The 19,605-nt window shown below is 40.3% G+C and overlaps 1 protein-coding gene across 1 annotated transcript in view; it reads right to left on the minus strand.

Moving 5' to 3' along the window:
- Nucleotides 1–1,013: 1,013 nt before the first annotated feature.
- ENPP6 (ectonucleotide pyrophosphatase/phosphodiesterase 6) overlaps nt 1,014–19,605 on the minus strand; it is a 71,222-nt gene continuing 52,630 nt past the window's right edge. Inside the window, exons 5-8 of the mRNA XM_019521895.1 lie at nt 17,156–17,335; nt 13,534–13,671; nt 8,482–8,605; nt 1,014–6,169 (exon numbers count right to left, since the gene is read on the minus strand). Coding sequence (XP_019377440.1) covers nt 5,964–6,169; nt 8,482–8,605; nt 13,534–13,671; nt 17,156–17,335 — 648 coding nt within the window. The 3' untranslated portion in view covers nt 1,014–5,963. The remainder of the gene's footprint in view (nt 6,170–8,481; nt 8,606–13,533; nt 13,672–17,155; nt 17,336–19,605) is intronic.

A 19,605-nucleotide genomic window follows, 5' to 3' on the forward strand; every position in this document is an offset into this window, starting at 1 on the left:
ACTTCTTGCCTTCAATTTCCTGTTAGAAACTTTGGAGGAGTCTCTGGGCTTTTAAAATTTGCTTATACATTTAGGTGTAAGCACCTGAAAACCTGTCAGCATGTCTGTTTTATAAAGCACCTTCCTCTTAGCCATTTGGCTCCAGGTTTCTAGGGCCATGAGAAGGACAGAATAGGATTGTGCTTAGATACCCAGCAGGTATCTATGCACAAGTATCTGGCCCTTAGTGTTCATGAAGCCCTGTAGGAAAGTGTGGAGGGAAAGCGCCAGGCATGTGAATTCTGAGGGCAGGAGGGCACAGGTCTGAGAGTCAAGAATGGGATGGGAGGCAGCAGGAACTTCTAAACAGACCTGGCTGAGCTGCTGCCGTATGTGCTGTGGTTGCCTCAGCTCTGTTGCTCTTAAAGCAAAAGCAGCTAGGAACTCTTTCAAAGTCCCTGGCATGGCAATATGGTCAGGATGCAGGCATGGCAATATGGTCAGGAGAGGCAATTCTGTGCCCCTTCTAACTTGGTGCCCAGGGTGGGTACCCCTCTTGCCCACTTTGCTGGTCTCCAGTAGTGTAACTCAATTAGGCAGAGCAGGTGCTAAATACAGAGGTGACTTATTTGGGATGCATGCCGGTAACTGGACTTGCAAGTACCTTCAGATAGAGCAGTACAATGGCTGGTCTGTTATGTGATGCTGGATTCAAACCTTTGATACACGATTAAAAAAAAAGCTTTGTACATTTTCATCTGGGCTAAGAGAATTATTTTGTATGAGTTCTCAGCTTTCCACAGGACTGCTCCCAGTGTAGCAGAACATAATTACCTGTCTGCATTATTATTGGCATTGTAGTACTACCTAGGAACCTATTCATGCCCTCACTATACTACCTGCTCTACAGAGAAGAAAAAGTCCCAAAGAGCATATAAGGAGTGTGTACAAATAAAACCATGGAGACTACAGGTGATACAGTGGCACAAAATGGATCTTGCAGCTATGGATAGTGCATGCAGTCAGAAGAAAAACAGATTCAAAAGATTAACTTTATTGTAATATCTCTGGAATAATTATCTGATTTACAAGCCATATTAACCAATACAGTTTCTTTAGGATCTCTAATGTACATGCTGAGGATTTTGCTGGTTATCTAAACAATGTTATCATTCATCCTACTGATGATCAATCAGTATAAGCTTCAAACACTGTTTATACTGCAGAAGCTGCAGCATCCTAGAAAGTGAAAATTGGATCAATATGACAACACTTTGATACAACAATCAAACAGGAAAGGCAGGATATTCTGGGTTTTTTTGGAAATCATACAGTATTTACAAAAGTGAATATTTTTCTTACAGAAAGGAAGCAGCATTCTTAGACTTATTCACTCATTCACAAGCAGTCATTCTTCAAAAGCATCATTCAGACACATGGTTTTTAAAATACATTCACCTAAGTTGCTTGCTGTACAGATAAGCATGCTTATAATTAAAGCACTGGTTTTTGAACCAGAACATTAATCAATACAGAAGTACAAAATATTGAGCAAGAAAGACACATTCCTAAAACATAATTAAACTCTGTTCTCCTGAAGTTGCTGAGCTTCATGTAAATTTAGCATAGAATTTCCCTTTTGTAGATCAAGTATATTTTGGGGTGCATGATCAGGCTTACAGTGTTTGCCCTGAACCCCATCAAACTGTTAGTGTATTTTGAAAATGAACCCTGCAATATTTGCACAAATAATACAGCAAGTTGAATATATTTGTTACCCATTTATACACAAGCAATGATAGGTCAGTGCTCATCTCATTTGCACTGATCTCAATTTAGAAAAACTTAACTGACTTAATAAAGTTATTCCTGAGATGCATTTAAAAATTAAATCAGAATGTTCTCCATGAAGCTTTTAATGTGGAAGGATTAGCGTGCATTTTATGCATTCTGTTGGTTTTCAAACAAAACTTTGTAATTTAGCCATTTAGTTATCTTTTATGTGGATAATTTTCTCGCTTTAAAAAAAATGCACTCAGTGAATCCATTGAGCCTGGTCCATTAAAGAGCAACAGTAACTTTGAACAATAGCTGCTTGTTTTACAGCCACTGCAAATGCTTAGAAAGCGCTAAAATGCCTTTTATGCTCAACAGCTTGATAACAAAGACTGATTTTCTATTTTTTTTCAATTGATTTGATGGTTCACTTGAGCTTTAAAAACACATTACATAAATCTTTATGGCTGTTACAGAAGCCTGTTGTCAAGTTTAATTTGATTTTTTTTTTTTATGTTGTAATAATTTACCCTTAAACTCACTGTACCAAGCTTCACTAGAACGTGCTTTATGCTGGATCCATAGGACTATTAAGTTGTAGGGGCTTATTTCTTTCAGGACGAAACCTGATTTTTCAAAAAAACTTTTATCTATTGCAAATCCTTCACTAAAATTCAATCTATCAGTGTTCGAGCACCTTCTTTGAGGTTCTGCTGAACACCTGGCATTCACATCATTGTCGTTGGGCATAAAGGGTTCTCAGCAATTTACAGTTTCAAGCCCCATGTGCCTTTCTTCCAGATATGAAAATGTGTTCATTTTTGAGTGGAAACTTTAGAAAAAATAGAATGATGTGACTGTGTACATTGCTTATCACTACCATTTGTAAATGCAGGGATATTCCTGATATTTAACATCAAGGAATATAGCAACGAAGTAGTTTAACAACAAAGTGAAATTAATCTTTTGAATTTAAATATAATAGCTGTTGTTTTAGGGAGTATATTTTGCCCTGTTCTGTTAACTAATGCTGAATTCTCAGGTCTATATGTGCTGAAATTAATATTTAGGTTGTATAATCAGGTTTGCTGTTGGATTTTCCTGTATGTTCCCTCCCAGAGTCTATGAACATGAGCAGTACAACTTTGCAGTTAAGATCCCTGGGCTGATAAATTCGTTACATTTTCATTTGGAATACTTCTTGGTCCCTAGACTTGAAGTCTGAGAGAGAGGTTTAAATGTTAGACTTGGCTGTCTCGTACAGGCTGTCCCTCGTCTCATTATTGGGGCAAGGGCTGATAGTCAGTCTACCAAGTTTGTGTTACTGGTGCAGAAAACAGCTGCATGCATGGCATACTATTCTGCTTAAATGACAAACATTTTAAAAAAACCCCCATACTTTCCCTTTTGCTATTATTTAAAATCAGTAGGTGCTAAAAATCCTCACAAGTTCAGTTGACATATTGGACTAACCTAACTGTGAGGATAGGACAATGAAAGAAGCTGTGTAGGGAAGCTGAATAGGCATTTGTCTTGGATGATTTAGGAATAATGCATCCTGCATCTGTGCAGAGGGATGCGCTACATGACCTTTGAAGTTTCTTCCAACCCTGTAAGTCCATTCTATAACCTGAAGGGGTGATGTTATCTTCCACTGCTTCATCAATTAATGTTTGGAGACACACCTGTGTTCCAAACTGCTTTACTGTACTTGTCACTAACATATTTTGATAGATGGAGAAGACCTTCTGTGGCAAGATGAGGGATCTTTTTTTTCCACCTATGCACATGAATTGCTGTGATTCTGTCCATCCTTGCTCTTTCATTTGCGTGCATTCTATTGGTGAGGCTGGTCTTCCCTCCCTAACAATTTTACATAAGCACAACATAAGACTTCAGACATTGTTCTGGCACTGACACTTCATTAGATCTATTAACCATTGAAATCATTTCAGATATTGAGACAAAGAAATCCAGTAAAATTCTGGCAAGCTAGATTGAGTTCTTATCCTGTAGATCCATAGGCATATCCTGCCATAGTCCACAGTAAGTTAAGTCTAAATTCAGATGAAAGGCTCTTGTTTCTGCAGCAGACTGGGAATTAAATGTTATTTAAATGCAGATGTGAAGTTGAGTTAATTAAACATGAACATAAAAGTTTGAAGAATCATGTGTTATTTATTCTGATATTAAATGCATTCGTTTTCCATTGTTCCTATGCTTTCCATTTTCTATATGCTCCAGGTTTCTCTATTGGCAGTCTGTATCTGCACTGTAAAACTTGGTACAGGGAAGCCTGAAGGTTTGGAAATGGAACCGTTTTGGACAGTTGTGGGAGCTACATGATAATGTGTATAGCTGGGATATTTTCTGCTAAAATGATCAGCAATAAAATAATTAACAATGGTTACATTTAAATTAATGTCTTTCATATTTCAGTGTCCAACTGAGATAAAGAGGACTACTTGTACATCTCAGGGAGTGTGTCTAAAACTGCCAGCAGACTCAACTGCAGCATCAATTTACAGGTGATTCACATTTTCAGGACCTTTTTCACAACCAGAAGGACTAAAACTATTATTTATTTATTTTTAAATAAATATGGTTAGATTTTGAGGAAAAGTGAGGCATGGATGCTGTGCCAAATTAGAATTGTAAAAATACCTCTGTTAGAGCTTCATGACTAATGGCTTGGCGGCTTTTTGGTTTAATGATGGACCAAATGTTACTGAAATAAAATTTTGTTTTGGGCTCTCAGAAATATTTTGTCTGAGAAATATTTTTGTCTGTTTTTTGTCTTGCTTTGCAGTTCTTTAGTGCTTTCCTTTAATTTCTGTCAATTTCAAAATAATGAAGTTGTCTAAAAACAGAAGGGTGATGTATTTCATTTTGAGAAAAGTCCAAATGAAATGTTTCAACTCTTCCAAAATGATTTTCAGCCAAAATTATTTGCTGGATTTTTCTAGGTTTCAGGAGTATTTTGGTAATCTGGAAACTGCATTTTTTTCAATGTATTTATTGTTCACTGAAAAAAATCTCCCGGCTCTGCTCTTTTTATATGCTCTCATGGGCTTAATTTAAAAACAGTAGGCCATTCTAGTAAGCAGAAGTGTAACTAGTAGCATAACTTGGGGAGGGTGAGCAGGGCACCAGTCCCAGGCACCAATTTAGTGGCAGCAACCCCCAGGGAGTCCATGCCATGGCAACAGCAGCAGTGCACAAACCCTGCTAATTATTCTTTTGGGCATAACTAGGAAGTTTTGCATTCTGGGCGGCAGCTGCGCTGGCAGCATAGTGACTGCCATTCTTGCACCTCCATGAGCTCTGCACCTGGGGTTGGTGCCCCACTCACCCACTCCTAGTTATGCTGCCACTAGTAGATTATCACATGGGGAGACCTGAATTCAGGATTGACTTTGTTTAGCTCTTGTTCCCTGTTTGGTCTTAATATCATTGACATCAATAGCAAAACTCTTGTGATTTGAAAGGGAGCAAAATTTGGTTGACTGGTCTACTGAAGCCCTGAGGCACATGGAGAGAGAAAATCTAGGAAAAGAAGAATGCTATATTCATGGCCCCTACATCCTCCCATGTACCCCATCTAGAATAGAGCTGGTAGGAGTTGTACATATTATAGTTTAGTGGAGAACAGCTACTTCTCTCCTGTTTTGGGAAGGGGGCCATGTTCACCACAGGTATCTTGGTTTTGCAAGGGAAAACCATGACTCCATTAGAGATATATAATCCAGAGGTAAACAAAAAGTAAAATTGTGAAAACCAGGCCTGAGCCCCTAAACAATACAGCAGTGAAAACATTTCCTTAGTTATGAAGGTGAGTTCTCCCCAGAAATATCAAACCAAACCAGCTGAACAAAACCCAGGAGATTTAAAAATGAGGGGCCTAGATTCTGCTCTCCTTGGTAATGGGACAAATCCAAATTAGCAATAATGTCTTCTGAATCTTGTCTATATTTACCACAGCATAAAGGAAAGCAAATCTTGGCCACACATTACTGTAACTATTGTGATAGGATAAATCTGCATCATCTTCCTAGGGGTAACTTGAGGTGTGACTTTGGGCCAATATGTGCAATTTACCCAGACAATATTCTGTTAATGAAGCTATTATTCAAATGAAGTATTAAAAAAAAAGCGAGTTACTAATTACACTGACCAACATTATTTTGGGGGCAGAGAAACAAGATATGCTATGCAAACAGTAAAAATAGAAACAATGCCAGCACACAGCTGCTCCAGTGGAATAACTGTGCCAAATTGGCATTATTTTTTAACATACACTCCACTCTGGACCAGGATCCATTGTTTGGCAGTGCCTTTATTCCTGCAAGATTGCACATGATGTTGTAAACATCGACTGATCTAATTGGAGGAGCTCTGTAGTTAGATTTGAAATCTGAAAGGAAGACATGCATAGAAATGTTTTAGTCTCTGGATATCAGGGAGGACTTAACATTATATCATTTCTTTTGCCTTGAGACTTTGAATCGTAGGAGTATTGCTGAACAAGGCGTTAACATAGACAAGCCCTTTAGCCCTTTTAGATACTCATAGAAAATCTTGAGGGCTTTATTTGTTAAACGATTTAGTAAATAAAAAAGAAGGAAATTATCAAACACAGGAAGTATTTACATTGCTACATGTTTGGGTATTTCAGCATATTTCTAATTCAGTGGTTCTCAACCTTTTTGGATTTGAGGCACCCCTTCATAACTTTTGTGAATTGACTGGCACCTAAATTCAAAAACCAATTTACATGTTACAGTGCTTACCTCCTTGAAGAAGGGCCAGGCAGTGGAGATGGGGGATTAGTCAGGCAGGGACAAACTGATCCTTTGCTTATCTGCTTATATCCTCACACCTTGTGGCACCATTCAAAGGATCTGGTGGCACCCAGGGGTGCCACAGTACCATAGATGAAAATCAGTGCTTTACAGCTTTTCAGCACACTTTTGCTCTAAAATGACTGCATCACATGTTCTGTTGTTATTTCTCACTTGCAAAAGATGTATACTATTCAGTATTGAAAGGGTCTGACAAAATGAGGATCAAATAGTCTCTACATCTTCATGGGAATGTGAACTGTGATTGCATGAACCCTGTCAAAGGACCTGCTCTGTCTTGATGAGCCCTTTGCCAAGAATAAAAAAGAATGCATCCCTTTTGAATAATATTAAAAACTCAAGCCAGGTTAGGTGAGAACAGCCATATCCAGTAGGGGTGTGTGAAATGGGCTGTATTTGATTCAGATTTGACCCAAATCAGGGGACAGTGATTCGATTTGTTGATTTGGATCACTGTCCTGATTCAGTTCAGCCCAATCCGAATCTGAATATTTAATGCTGATTCAGAGAATCAATGATTCGGTCATAGACAAAGCTTGAAATGTTTTTTCTGCATACCTTGAGGTACCAGGAATAGCTTGTGAATGCTGCGATGGTGGGGTGGATAGAGCATCCCACAGGAGTGCTGGGGGACCCCCGCATTCTCAGTACTTCAGGTCCACTTCCAGGTCCACTGCCGAGTGCATGGGGGACCCCTCTGTGTCCCCCTGGTTAAGCAATCGGCCATGGGGGGACCCCAGGTGCCCCCCCCCCAGACCCAGGAGGCACCAGTCACCGAGTCGGGGGGTAGAGGGAGGGTCCCCCACGTGCTCTGCAGCGGACCCAGAAGTGGACCAGAAGTACTTCTGGTCTACTTCCAGGTCTGCTGCTGTGCACGCTGGGGACCACCCCCCAGCGCTCCTGTGGAACGCTCCATCTGCTCCACCATCTCAGCATTCACATGAGCCACCTGGTACCTTAAGGTATGTAGAAAAAACATGTAAAGCTGTGTCTATGACTGAATCATCGAATCTCCCCAACCCCCCCCCCCCCGCTCCGATTTGATTCAGAGAGATTAAAGGGTCTCCTGATTCGATTCGATTCAGATTTGGCCACTGAATTGGGCCAAATCTCCACCGAATCTGATCAATGACCAAAGCTTTGCACAGTCCTAATATCTAGTACATGGAACCCAGAAAACTTGCTGGTACACTTGGCAAATCATTTTGTGGGGTTTTTTGTTACTAGTTTTCCCATCTATAAAGGGAAATCTATAATATTGCAGTGTGTTTAGGTTTAAAGATGAAATCTTGTGCACACTGCAATTGTTTAATTATAGAAGGAACAGAAATACACAAGGAGTTCAGTTTCTGAGACTTCATTAGGTCCCAGATAGTTACAGGTGGCTGGGAAGTCCATGGAGCATGAATAAAACAATGTATACTTTTGGGGCATGGGAAAATTCAGAAAGTGTGCACTGGTACTGAATGATTTCTGCAAATAGGGCTCTCAAACAGTGCAAGACCTAGTGATGAAACTCATGTGCCTATGTGCTGGCCTTGGAGAGTGTTAACAGAAAGGGATACCCAGTGCCAATATTATCTTGGTGGCATGTATACCAGCTGGCTGTGCATGATGTCTGACTGACCACAGAGAAATGTAATCATGGTTTTTTCTCACCAGATTTCAAGTCACGCTTGGAAGCTAAAAGGGGCTATGGACAGAAGGGCTTGGTTTCTCAAATTAATTTCTGCAGTAGCTGAACCAGTGCAATACACTGAACCTGCCTTTCCTCTGAAGCTGTTGTAGGTGTTGTGCTTGTTTGTGTGTGTGTGTGCGCGCATGCACAGTTTTCTCTCATTGCTTGATGATCCAGCTGGCCTACCTGGCCCAAATGCAAGGAAGAATCCCCTCATGTCCATGAGCTCATTGTCGTATCCATGCCATCCATTCTGCCAGGCCTCCTTTCTCCCTGTACCATTCTCCCAATATGGAAGTTTATCTTTACTCTGGGAAGTGAAAACAGAATAATATTAACATAAATATGCCATAAGAATGAGCCTTCAAATAATGAAAGAAATACATCACTAACAACATATTGTTTATTACATTATTTTGTTACAGATTTTATGTTCTGCTGTCATAGGATTGTAGCAGTCAGACTGAGGAAATTCAGGCACATACCTGCAGTGGCTCAAGCTAGAAGCCTGGGGGGCGCTAGAGCTGGCCTCTCTTCCCTTGCACAGTGCTGGGGGGGGGCATGGCCAGGCCCCAGCAGGAGGCTCTGATTAGGGAGGGGGTGTAAACCCCGACCCTGCCTGCACCATCTCAGGCTTTTCCCTGCTGGCTGCTCAAGGGGCGAGAGTGTGGCCAGACCCCAGCTTCGGGCTAGCACTCTGAGGCAAGGCAGGTTTTGTAGTGCATGCATCTGTTGATGATATGCAGCTTTTCAATCTCATTCCCTCCCTCTGTCAGTTTGCTGCAGACAGTGTAAAGTCAAGTAAAACAATAGCCTCTCTCCATCAGTTTAAGCTCCTCTTAAACAGCTTACCGGCTAACTTGTTGATTAGCTCCAAAAAGCCCTAAGCAGTCACTGTTCTGTCTGCCTGCCCCAGTGAAATTGGAGATACACACAGAAACCTCTTGGCATTAGCAGGCATACCACATGCCTAAGGTCCATGGGGCTGAGGTCTGTGCTGTGGGAGATGGGAGGGAGGGAGTGGGGGATTCCTGCTTCAGCAGTGAGGCAGAGTGGAGAGATAGGGCAGGGAGAAGCCAGGCAGACCCTGCTGTACCTGCAGTCTCTGCCAGACCTCCAGCCAGGGAGCAGAGTAGAGGGGCCAGCTCTACTCTGGAGCAGAGAGCTCCGCCCAGCCTAAAAAGCATGTTGGGATGCTGGGGGAGTCTGGTTTACCTTAAACCAGCAAGGGGTCTGTGACAGACATTACATAAACCAGTTTGAGCCAAATCAGTTAAGTCTGATACTACATTCAATCAGGTTTATCTCAAACTGATTTCAGCCATTTTCAAACTGGTTTATGTGCACTGAACATCTATTACAGCTTTAAACCAGTTTCTGATCACTTAAACCAGTTTGTGTATAATGTCTGTCCCTAGCTATTGTGTTTACCTTATATCTCTAGCTCTCATAAATGAGACAGATTGATTTAAGATGCCTTTACATTCCATTTCCTCCCCCCATAAATTTGTCTGATTTTTATCCCACCAAAACCACTCAAGAAGGAATTAACCATGTATAGAAACTGTCAGAACTATAATAATTATTATTATAAAGCTCAGCTCTTTATACTGTTAACTGCAGGAACCTCTTGATTTTCCATTCTGGTTCTTTGTGTATAATAGTCAGCAGATGTACTAGATAATTGAACAACTTTAGCTGACAAATTAAATTTCTTTCCTTGTCTCCCTCTATTTCACTGACAGCACTCGAAGCAAACAGAGGAGAAAATGGACTCATTCTACTCTTCTACTGTAGTGCACTACTCTGTTTAATGCACTTCCAGGAAACTAATTGTAAAAGGACTGTACACCACGAGAGAAGCTGTACTGCTTTTGTTAGCATCAACTCAAGACATGCCAAGTCTTACCTAATTTGAAAAGTTTCTTTGGAGATATCATGACATAGTTGAAGTTAAACCTTTCAGAAATACTGTCAGATGTTGTGGACTCAGCTGTTTCCCTACTAATGTCAAATCCAGGAAATGAAATGCCCTTCAATCATCAGCCCAAGTACAAAGGGAATAATACGTTATTGCAGATGTGAAGAGCAGTCAAAAGCTCAGCAATTTCTATTACATTTGCCAATATTTGGGTCAGAAAACATGTTACTTTTTTTTCCAATTGCAAGTGAATCCAGGGCTCATGAAATTCAGACAGCACTATCTTGAGGCAGGGGTTGTGCAGGCAGATGAAGTGCAACTTTCCTAACATGGCACTTTAAAGGCAATACACTTCTGACTTGTAACAAACACTCTTTCTAGCCTGGTTCTGGCTTCTTTGGGGACCAGAGTCCTAGTTGCATTGAATTGCAGCTGTGTGGTGATTTTCTTATGTGCACAAATGGGGCTAGGACACATGTCTAAAATAAGCCAAGAATTGAATAGTTACCTCCAGAGGAAACACTAGTGCCCTAGGTCACTGTGATTCCTTTGGTTCCTGACTTTTGAATGTTTCCTGCGCATTTATGTTCCTAACTTTGCAATCATTGAAGTTGTGGGATGTCCAGAAGTACAAGTGTGTAAAATAAAACAAGCTGGTAAGTAAAGCATTTAGAGTTGAGAGACTGAATCATAAAAACTTGGTACTGAAAAGCAAACTGAGGATACGGAATCAGTAAACAGAAAGACCATTCTATATAGTAGTGTAAAAGTACGGTAGGAAGACTATAAAGACTCAAACCAATAGAACTAAAAAAGGAACAAAAATAATTGGGAGTTTTGGCTGGTAGAGTGTAGAATGTAAAGAAAATGACAGAATTCCAGATTCATTCCCCCTTGCATCCCAAAATCATGCAAGGTAGTGAACTACTACAAAGAAATGGCATTTCCTAGTTGCTAACAGAGTGCTACAACCAACAGAGAAGTTAAAAAAAATATGAAGTGTGCACAATAGGAAGGAGCTTAGCTGCCTTTCTTCAGCCTTTTGAGAAGAAAAAAATAACAGAAAACTCAATTACCATTTTAAAAATATGACATGAAATTTCCATTTTCACATCCCATTCTCTGATAATGAAAATGCACCCAGGCTAAGGAAAACCTGACAGAACTAATGAAAGGACATTCTTGAACATCAGAAACAATAGGAAGGAATGGGCAGACAGACAGAGATAATTATTACAGCAGAAGTATTTGCTCCACTGTTATTAAGAGCTTGTCAGAGTTTCCATGATTTAAAAAAAAATCTTTTTCAGGATTCATAAAAATGTTCTCCATGGCAAGCACCAGCACTAGAGAAACGGTTTTACTTATAGCAATTTAAAAAAATAAGTTTGGGGAAATGGTTTCAGATGCCTTTTTAGATGATGAGGTTGAGCAGTAGCTTTTAGATCTTTATAATGAAAATGTGCAGCCCACCAGTCTACACACAAGAATAATTTCTTTTTCTAAAGGTACATTTATGTAAAACCTTCCACGCCCCATTGGATGTGACACATTAGCAATGTGATAGTATCAGTCTACTAGGTTTAGTATATCGCAGGTAAGTAACTATGACACAGGCATAAAGGAAGCCATTCTGTTTAGCTATGTTAATCTGTGAAGCAACGTGGTCTAGGGATTACAATGGGAGGCTGGACTTCTAGCTTCTGTTGCCAGCTCTGTTACAGACTGGATATGTGACCATGGACAATTCACTTAATATTGGGCCTTAATTTACTCATCTATAAAATGTTTGCACATATTTTCCTGATGCAAATGTGTGTTTTGGGGCTTAATTAAAGTTTACAATGTACTTTAAGAACTTGTATGAAATATAAGTACAAAATAATAGTAATATTTTATAGTAAGTTTGGCACAAATCTCCCTTTTATCTATTGACGTAACAAATCCCACTTCTTTTAAAAGAGTGCTTTCACGTTAAAAATAAAAAAGTGAATGACGGCATGTGCAATAAGCTATCAGCTATAAAACCAAAATTTTTAAGATCCCTAAAATCTCATGAAGTTTTTTGGGGGGGAAATAAAGTTAAACTGGCATGCTGGTCAAGTTCCATAATATCTAATTACAGTTTGCCTACTTGCACTCTGCAATCTCAATTGAGTAAGGCATTCTTCAATTCCTGCCTTCAAACTGTGGAATAGTGTTGCTGTTCTATGCATTTGTTAGGGTCCAATACTTCTGGGACATAAGTGCTGATATTCAGTACCTGCTATCTTGGGCTCTTGAAAAGCCACTGTATTCTGATCCAGAAATGGTTACATTTCAGTGGTGGTTTACCCAATCCCTGTTCACCAAAATCAGGAGTATAGTCTTTTCTTCTAAAGCCTGAATTAAGTAGGAGTTGGAAGGACAAGAAATGGAAGATCAAGATCACTGTTTGTGAAGTGTCTAGGGTTCCTTCTAGATAAAATATCCTATACATGCAAGCCACTAACATTTGGTGCTTTAAACTAATGACATTTTCAAAATAATTACACATAGCAATACCTATATATTATAGAGTCAGAATATTTATAATATGAAAATGCTTGTCTTTTTTAGTATTTTTAGTAATTGTGTAGGTGATGTGCTGTCATGAGTAAAAATTGTATTTTTGGATATAGGAACCTTATAAATTAAAAGTTCGTAATTTCCAAGCCCCCCATTGACCTACCGCTCCAACCCCCTTCTCCCCCCTTAAAAAAACCCAAAGACTACGCTTTTAAAATAAGATTTGGGGAAAATACCAGAGGCCAAGGAATCATTGATAATATTAGTAATGCAGACCATATAGATGGCAAGATGATAGCAAATACCTGGGGAGGGAGTAAAGTGAAAAAGGAAGCAGTACTTTTAAGGTGCCGTCTGATGTCAGAACGGTGGTTTGAGAACTAGGCAGAAGAAAAATTGTCACAAGTTAAGATAACCCTGGTTTGAAACAAGAAGCAGTCTTTGCACCAGGCCAAAGGAAAGCTGAAAAGGAGGAAAGTTGGATGGATACAATGGAGTTAATTATATGGTAAACGGAGCAAGAATAAAACCTTTAAACTGATCTTAATTTTGCTTTAGTTTGATTTAGTGTACTGCTCACATTAACTTCACTGAAATGCACATTTTTAATATTTAAATAGGATACAGCGATTTTTACACCAAATAAACAAGTCATTAATCTAACTCTTATACTTAATCTTGTATATTCCCCATCTTTTTCTTACAAAATTGAATTTTTTAAATTTTTAAACTCACTTTTAGATTATAATTAATTTTGATTTACACTTTACCTCTACTATGAACCACCCTTTATCAGCCACAAGGGTTAGAGGAGAGACAAATTTTCCTTTTTTGTAGTAGAATCTCTCTGGAATATCCTCTTTGTTATAAACATCCATGTATTTCACAGTTTTCAGTTTATTATATATCTGTAAAGGAAGCAAAAGTTAGACTGACTGCAGAAACTGCACATGAACCAATTAGTGCTTATAAACTTCTATTTTAGCAGAATGGATAATCATCTTTGTACTCATTAATGCATTCAAGCAGGGTGCTTTGCAGGCATAAATGATGTACATGTAGGTATGGTTTGGGAGGTATCTCTAAAAATCTGGTCAGACAGAACCGTGTGAGTGAGGTGAGTGTGTGTGTGCGCACGCGCATAGCATTGATTGATTATGTATCTAGACAGACACAACTACTACACTGGAAACAATTACAGAGGCACTAAGTGAAGAAGTGGACATACTGTATTTACTTGATGAAAAGACGAGGGTTTTTTTCCAATTGAACTTGAAGGAAAAGCCCCTTGTCTTATTAGAATTGAGTATGAGGTGGTGGGGGCAAGCAGTTGCTGTGGCTCCATCTCCAGCCTCAATCCTGCTGCCTGCTCCCTGCCTCCTCTGCACCTCCCACCGCTCCTCCAACACAGCCTTAAGCCTCTGCTGACCCCTTTCTCCCTCCTCCCATATGGCTTCTCTCTCCCCCTCCTCTCCCCTCCCCTCCCCTCCCACTCCCCCTTACTGTTGTTCTGCACCAGCAGGCTCTGTCTTTGCTGCATCCTGGAGCACAGAGCATGGCTCCAGTGTGGCCCTGTAGCATCAGTGTCAGCTGTACACCACAGCTGTGGGGCTGGGCTGGAACCATGCTCAGTTCCTTCAGGCTGCATCAGGGACAGAGCTAACTGCTGGTGGAACAAAGGTAAGGGGTAGCTAGAGAGGCAGACAGTGGGGAGAGGCTTTGCAGGGGAAGAGAGATGGAGGAGGGTGGGGGGGGCCCAAGGCTGCAGGGGGCAGCTGTATAAGCGGGGGTGGAATGCAGAGTGGGGGCCTGAGGCTGTGGGGGGTAAGTACAGGGGGGACAAGTGTCAGGGGCAAGCTACTTGCCCCCCCCACTGCTTCCACACTGCCTGACCCCTGCCACTTGCCCTCTTCACCTGTCCCCTACTGCTCCCTCCCCTGCCTGCCCCCTTACTGCCTCCCCCACTGTCTGTCTTCCCCACCACCTGTCCCATTACAGCCTGCAGCAGCATGGGGGATGAATTTAAGATGATCCTACAATAATTAGATTCTATACATGGAAAATTGTAATAAATTTTATAAATTTTCTGTGTATAGAATCTAATTATTGGGGGGTTGTCTTAAATTCAGAGGCATCTTGTATTTGGGTAAATATGGTAAGTGCTCTCTAAAATGTTTAGTAGTCTCATGGACTATATCCAGGAGCAGGAAAGGGTTGTTCTATTCAAGGCTCTCTCACTACCACCTTATGTGTGACCTTGAATGAGTTATTTAACCTCTGTCTTTCTCATCTTGATCTGTCAGTTGGAGCTGAAGTTGCCTAACCATCAACTGAGATTTAACCAGTCAGTGTTTGCATGGAGTTTTGAAGAGGCACAATGCTGCAACAGTATGCGTATCAATATTATTTTATGGTCTGTAATTTCATCATATATGTGGAGGATGATTCAAGCCATTCTGGAGAAACAGTACAAAAATATCACACCGGCAGATACTATTCTGTGGAGAACGGTTACTCAACTTCTGAAGGTATACAGTTCTCTTAAGAACCAATATGGATGAATTGATGCTTTGTTGTGTGGTAAGTTTCCAAAAGTCCTTGTGCATATCAGCCATTAAAAGTCACATTAAAGCAATGTACTGAATGTGCAATACATAGTGCAACTGCATTTTTTTTTAACTACAGCAGCATTAAAGCAGCACAACTTCCTCTGCTAAAATACACAGTTCACAGTAAAGCTCAACAGGTAAAGTCACAGTGGAGCATGAATGCACCAGTATCTGTTAACTGGATTCACTGGGACGGATCCTGCTGCTCATACAGTAAGTTGTACATTGATTCATAAAGAGTCTCATTGTTTCTAAATGCAATGAATACCTACAAAGTATCCTACCCCTATTTCACAACATGAGTTAGAATGACAATCTGATACAGAACCAATGTTTTAAATTCCTTCACTATACAAGGATATGCAGCCATTTAAAGGAAGTTAGGCTTATGATTCAGTGCTCTGATGAACAGGGGTCTAAGTAAGTCGCAAGCATTAAAGTTTGCTGGTTTGGAGATGCAAGCACAAACATAGAAGCCTCTGAGTAAGGTGGTTAGGCAAGGAGAGCGGGCACTGAGTTTTTAAAAAACTTGCATCACCATGAATGCTAGATGAGAGACCTGACATTTCTTTAAGATTGCTTTAGACCTTGGCATTCACTTCAGATGCTCAGATCATCAAGTCCCAATAAAAGCCTGCTCTGTAGCCTCAAGTAGCTCTTTGTGTTCAGGAAACTATATTTGTTGCACTGTCCCATAATCATGTACCCCACAAAGTACAGTGAGGTAAGAAATTGTAATTAACAAAAATGTGTTGCAGGAAAAAATATCTTGCAGTAGTAAAGGCTAGATATCTTTTTTTTAATAATAGATTATAAGTTTCTCAAGTACATGCTTAGCAGAACTATAGATGTGGCATCTTATCAGTTACACATGTGGCACATCCATGAAGTTCAGTCCTGAAATGCACTTACAATGCACAATTTGACTTCCAGTGTTATAGTAACTTGTGTTCTAAAACTAACATCCCTGGGATTTTATCATGTATTAACTCAACCATGGCTCATTCTTACAAGGTTCTTATAATGAAATTTTACAAAAATAACCCAGAAATTTAAAAGGAACTTAGGGATCCAAATTCTATTAACATTAATAAGAATTAAAATACTTAACCCTCTTAAACTCATTTTTAAAAATCTCAGCCTTGATCCTAAATTTCAGTTCATATTTGAAATACGTGAAAATGGATTGAGAACTGAACCAATTTTCAGACCAACTGAATTCAAGGAAGCCTGGGGGTACCATGGTCTCTGAAAATCAGGTTGCTTCTATTAGGTGCCTATCCACAAATTAATGTTAATCTAATTAATTCTGATGTTAAGTCCCAGGTTTGATATTGTTGGTAATGCTTTATAGTAATAAATGAAAATTTAGAAAACAAGGAGTTTACTTCCATATCTACAGCAAACATGTTGCTAGTGTGAGAGTGTGTCTATGTGTACAGAATAATGAGAATGCATACACATTTTTGAGAGGGGTTTTTGAGTTGTTTGATATGCATTTCATTCAAAATGCAATTTGCTCTTTACATGCCATGTTTAGGTAAGGTATGAAACAGGACTAAACTCTCCCATGATCTACAACACTCACTACTTTCAATAGGACTTGTACATATAGAGCTGAGGGGTTCATTAAACTTTGTGCTCTGTTGTTTATGTTATTTAGTAATTCTATGTAAGTGGATATCTACCCTGCCTTTGTGCAGAATCTGGTTAGTAGTAAAACTAAAGCAAAGAAATAATTTCTATGAAACAGAAAAAATAAAAAGGTAACTCATTTGCTTGCCTCAGTCTGCTTCTCCTTAACTGGCCACAGGCTCACAACAGGGCCTCGATCTTTTATTTGTATGACATCAGTCATATCGATATAGTTCTTCAACTCGATCACTTTGTCCACCCAGGAAATATCAGTCATCCCATGATCCGAGAAAAGAATGACATTCAGGTCACTCTGAAGGCCCTTGTCCTGTCAAGTTAGTAAGACAGCAGTTATAGTTGGAAAATAATATAGCGTGCTTAAAATTCTATGATAGGCGGCTAAATTAATTCCTGTTGCAAGCCTGCTGGTTTCAGTAAAATCAGGCATTAATTTGGCTTGGAATATTTTACAGTAAATTACAACAACAGTCAAAAGTCTCCTCTTGGTCTCTTTCTTGTAAGATTCAAACATAGCAGTGAATAATTGCCAAAACAAGTCCAGCCTCCCACTGAATCACTGCAAGTGACAAGTCAATGGTTCCTCTTAAAGGGTTTTGAAATGTATCTTCGTTTGAAAAACTGGATGACAACCCTTGCGGCATTCCTTAAAGAAACCACTGAATCATTGCGTGTGTACTACATATGGGTAACGCTTACCCATACTGCTCACACTGAGTTGTCAAAAGAAAAAAATGTGTGGGGAGAAAAGGGATGGAATGAGAAGTGATGTTTCCCACTTCCAGCATACTACTTAAGTGAATACTTGGGATTTACCTTTAATATAGTATATCCCATTAAATTTAGAGAGGGATTCAAACCTTTAAGCCCTGAATTTTGGAGCAGTAGGTTAAATTTTGAACCCTTTGATCCAAATATACCTTTATGGTTTAAGGTCTTAGATTTGAAGCCAGTAGAGACACATTTTACAAATCTAGAGTGGCACCCTTAAACATTTATAGGCACCCTAACTCATGGCATTTTACATAAAGCACCATGAGTTGAAGTCCCTTCCCCCAACCCAACAGATGTTCACCTATTAGGTCAGGCGAGATCGAGCCTGCCTGCACGGGCCCTGGCCAGCAGGTGGGGATGCTCCAACAGTTTCCAAGGGGGCTGCTGAACGACCCCTCTACCCATCCATGCCCCACTCCTCCCTCCTAGCTCTGTGGCTATTAGCAAGGGTGGGGGGAGGGAGTAGCACAGAGCTGCTAGCTGGGCTTGGCTTGGCTGGAGCTGGAGGGGATACAGGGTGGAATGGAGACCCCTCACTTCACAGGCCTCTCCCCAGCTACCCCAGCTGGGGGTTGGGGGGAGGTGGGCCAGGCCTGTGAGGCAAGGGGGATTCATTTCTCCCCCCAGCTCCAGTCAGGCCAAGCTGTGCAAGCAGCTCTGTGCTGCTCCTTCCCCATCCCCTGCGCCACCCCGCCCCCGCTGGCAGCCCCACAAAGCACAAAAAGTTAACCCCAGAGGGACTGCAAGTTCCTTAAGACACTCTGCTTTAGAGTGTCTTCTTTTAATAACTCATTTGAGGAGCGTTCATATTTTGCACGATTGGCCATTTTAAAAGTGCTCTGCAGCCATGCCATGTGTGTTACATCATGGCTGTAGACCACTTTCAAGGGCCCAGTCACATGAAAAATGTAACCTGTGTAAGCACCTCTGGTGTAGATTCACTTAACATGGCAAAAATTTCTCAAGACAGCAGATCTCCTGAAAAAATGCATCATTTTGTCTTGAGACCTTTCAGAAGTTCCTTTATAAAAATGTGCCAGCCCCTCACCCCCAAACCCAAACTGAACTCCTGATTCAACCTTATACCTGAATCTGGAACAGGGTTGCCAAGGCACAATTTTTAATTTTACTGACAATCTGCAGACTTCATACTGATAACCAAACTTTATTACTGACACATGTTCTTACCGACATACGGTTTACTCAATGTAAATGGAACCCTTCTGCAAGGTCCTGGGCAACAACAACAAGGGTCAGGTTCAAATTTTTAACACTTTCTAAATCTGGCTCAAGCCCCCACCCAGAAACCTGAGAAAATACATTTTAACTGAGTATTCTAAAGTGAATAAACTTCCCCACTCACATGCAACATTCAGCTGAAACAAGAGTTAATCAGGGGGGGAAAAAAGGATAAACATACAACATTAGAGAGAACCTTAACCTTTAAACATTAAGCAAAACCTGAGCATTAACAGTCTGAGTCACTAGTAAACCATACCAGGGGCACTACCACCTAGCCTAGTCCATTGGAAAGGGAGACTCATTCAGGGCTACCATCTAGGGGCTCTGCTACATATGCCAGCCAAAAGTGTCCCCCAAACAGTAAGACCTAAGCCCACAGCCAGTAAAATAGGCATGACTAGCCTCCAAACCTCTGAACTTTCATACTAATTGAGGTTATGCAAAGAAGGAATACAAGTTACTATGGTAGAACATAACAATAGCTGAAACTTTTTTTTGCCATGGCAGAAGTATTTCAAGCTGGATGTTCTGGACTGATTGATTCAGCTTCTCCTTTAAGTAGCA

Source organism: Gavialis gangeticus, unplaced genomic scaffold (genome assembly GCF_001723915.1).
Source record: "Gavialis gangeticus isolate Ggan-Ray unplaced genomic scaffold, GavGan_comp1, whole genome shotgun sequence".
Lineage (NCBI taxonomy): Eukaryota > Metazoa > Chordata > Crocodylia > Gavialidae > Gavialis > Gavialis gangeticus.